Source organism: Geospiza fortis, unplaced genomic scaffold (assembly GCF_000277835.1).
Source record: "Geospiza fortis unplaced genomic scaffold, GeoFor_1.0 scaffold373, whole genome shotgun sequence".
Classification (NCBI taxonomy): domain Eukaryota; kingdom Metazoa; phylum Chordata; class Aves; order Passeriformes; family Thraupidae; genus Geospiza; species Geospiza fortis.
The window spans coordinates 335,652-338,733 of record NW_005054518.1 but is presented as its reverse complement, the minus strand read 5'-3'; the positions used below and the strand labels follow the sequence as shown (position 1 = coordinate 338,733).

The 3,082-nt window shown below is 53.5% G+C and overlaps 1 protein-coding gene across 1 annotated transcript in view; it reads right to left on the bottom strand.

Moving 5' to 3' along the window:
• Positions 1 to 3,082, bottom strand: part of DBF4B (DBF4 zinc finger B) — a 13,379-nt gene that overhangs the window by 4,987 nt on the left and 5,310 nt on the right. Inside the window, exons 2-4 of the mRNA XM_031063622.1 lie at positions 2,833 to 3,024; positions 1,302 to 1,352; positions 649 to 718 (exon numbers count right to left, since the gene is read on the bottom strand). Of these exons, the coding sequence (XP_030919482.1) occupies positions 649 to 718; positions 1,302 to 1,352; positions 2,833 to 3,024 (313 nt within the window). The remainder of the gene's footprint in view (positions 1 to 648; positions 719 to 1,301; positions 1,353 to 2,832; positions 3,025 to 3,082) is intronic.

Below are 3,082 nucleotides of genomic sequence, written 5' to 3'. Positions count from 1 at the left end.
GGAGCACAGCCCCTCTGTTTGCTCTCTAGCAGAGCTGGGGGCTGCTGGGGCTCTGCAGGAAGGAGGCACTGGCAGGAGAGCAGGGCCCAAGGTCTGGCAGCCCCAGAGGCTGAGCAGAGCCCAGGGACATGAACCAGACAGGCTCAGCCACAGCTGTATGTCACTGTCACCAGACACTCAGGAACCTTTTACTCCACACCTATTATTAGTATCAGAGTTCCACCATCTGCCTTTCCCATCAGCCCCTCCCCATCCATCATGGAGACAGGAGGTGCCTTCCAGAACAGGTCCTCAAACACCAGCACTTCCTTAATTAGGACCAAATCCTACTCTTTTAATGATTGTGCTTCCAGGTTAATTAGTAAAAACTGTTTTTTTGGAACAAATTGATGTACTGACCAAGATATTGACATTTCCTAACGCTCCACCTTCAGTGGATGACAATGTACCCCGTGTTTGCTGTTGCAAATGTGACAGTGGCGCATTCTGTACACACAAATCTGCTGTTTGAGGGCAGGATGGCATCACTCCAGGAGATTTGCTTGCAATTTCTTCCTTCTGTTCTACTCTCCTTACATCACTTCTGCTCCACCTGTCTCCAAACTCCCTCATTCCCAGCAGCCTCTTGCACCCCACAGGGAAGGATACCATCCACATGCAGGATCTGGACTCCCCACAGGCGAGCGTTGGCGAGGATGCTGCTGCCACTGCAGGTGTCCTGCACAGAGAGATTTGGCAAAGCCCAGCTCAAAGCACAGCTCTAAACTGAGCTCAGAGCCCTTCCTGCTGCCCAACGGACAGAGTGTGGCTGGTACTGAAATCAGGGCACAGCAGTAAAGGATGGAGCTCATGTTTTATCCATCCCAAATTAACAGCAGCACCTTGGGCAGATGTTTAATCCCTGCTACAGCATGAGCTTCTAAGTGGGCACTGAGATTTATCTGGGGAAAGGACTGCAGGGGAGCCTTTTGCCCCAGCTACATTGCTTTAGTTCTTCTTAGGCTAAAAATTCATCTAACAGCAGGCTTTGTGTTAATAATTCTCTTGTGTAGAGCACCCAGCTGGCTGGGACAGGCCTCAGAGGTACAACACTGGATGCCATGGCTCCAGAAATAGCAGTGATCAGGAGCACTATACAACCTTCTGCAGGCCACAAGCAACTGCTTTGTGCCTTTCCCAGCCCCAGGATCTGCTCTGTCAGCAGGGCAGGGGCTCTGCAGGAAGGCTGGCACTGGTTCTGCTCTGCTCAGCAGAGCTCTGAGCACACCCAGCCCCAGCAGAGCCCATCCAAGGCTGCTCACCTGGTTCTTCATGGCCTTGTTCAGCAGCTCCTTCCCCCTGCTCAGCAGTGCCTGTGGAGAGAGGAGACATGAACAGGTCATGGCAAAGAGCTGGAGAGCAACAATCCCCAAAGAGCTGGAGAGAGCAACAATCCCTGGGGATCCCCAAAGAGCAACAATCCCTGGGGATGCCCAAAGAGCTGGAGAGCAACAATCCCTGGGGATCCCCAAAGAGCAACAATCCCTGGGGATGCCCACACTCTGCTGGGCTCATCTCTGCCAGGGCAGAGAGCCTTTCAGAGGATGCAAACTGCAGAGAGAACCACTCAACTGCACCAGCAGCAGCAGCCAAGGCTTGGAATTATTGACCAGCAGGGAAATGAAGGCTCCAGAGTGAGCCAGGAGGGAGCAGCAATTTAGCTTGGAAAGTGCCTGCTACATCATGGAACTGTTCAGGCTGGAACAGCCCTGTAAGGTCACCAAGTCCAACTCATCCCCAGCATAGCCAAGGTCACCACTGACCCATGTCCCCAGGTGTCACAGAGTTTTTAAACCCTGCAGGGATGGGGACTCCACCACTGCCCTGGGCAGCTGTGTCAGGGTTGGACAACCCTTTCCATGAAGGAGTTTTCCCTAACATGCAATCTAAACCTGCCCAGCACAGCTTGAGGCTGTTTCCTCTTGTCCTGTCACTTGTTACCCAGGAGAAGTGACCCAGCCCCACCTGGCTGCAACCTCCTATCAGGGAGTTGTAGACAGATCAGGTCCCCCTGAGCCCTCTGCTCTCCAGGCATCTGAACATGCTGGCCAGGGTTAGGAACATCCTGGGAACTGAGCCAACAGCCTCAGCAGATTGGTTCAGCTCTTTGTAAGACAAGGGACAGTGCTGGGAGCCAGGACAGGGCACAAAAACTGGGAGAAGGCTCTGCAGCTCAGCTTTCCCACTGCAGGTGGTTCAGCTCCAGCTGGCAGAGATTCCCCAGGCCTGCACTGGGGCAGCTGCCTTTCCCCAGTCACAGCTTCCAGCAGACACCACATTCAAGGTGGGGTGTTGGAGTTTGGCCACAAGCATTTGTGAGCAGAAAGCCCAGCTCCAACAGGCAAATGGGACCAGGAGAAAAATGGGACCAGGAGAAGCCCCTTCCTGCAGGAGGCCCTCATGGATCTCCTCCCAGGGTCAGGGGCCTTGCCCTGTGACTACCCAGAGTCTGCAATGCTTTTCCCTGTCTATATTTCTCTGTTTTTTCTCAGTACACCTCTGGAAACCAGCCATGGCCTCCACATCCCCTGCCATTCCACATTTCCCTGATTACAGCCCAAAGCTGTGACATGCACAATGATGGCAGACACAAAGAACCAAAGCATGAACAAGAACAGCCAGGGAAACAGGAACAGAGCAGGCAAAAAACCCACACAGAACATTTGCTCAGAGCAGAAACAACTCCACCTTCCAAAACTGGCCCCAGATTCTGCCCTCCAGCCCCCCTTGGACAAAACCTTTGTAGCTCTTACAGTGTATGGTGGCTTTGGATAAAACCTTTGTAGCTCTTACAGTGTATGGTGGCTTCTGGCGAGCTCTGGTTGGGGTTCCTTTGGGGGCAGCAGGCACTGAGCTGGTGGATTTTGTGCTTTCTGCAGTTGGGTTGTTCTGCTTCTCCTCCCGAGCCCTGGGCTGGCCCCTCTTGGCCTCTCTGTTGCTGGACACCACACAGGTGATTTCTTTGCTGAGGAAGCTTTCTGTCACCTGCAGAGAGACAGAACACAGCAGCTCTGCAAGGGCCTGACCCTGAGCACACAGCCCT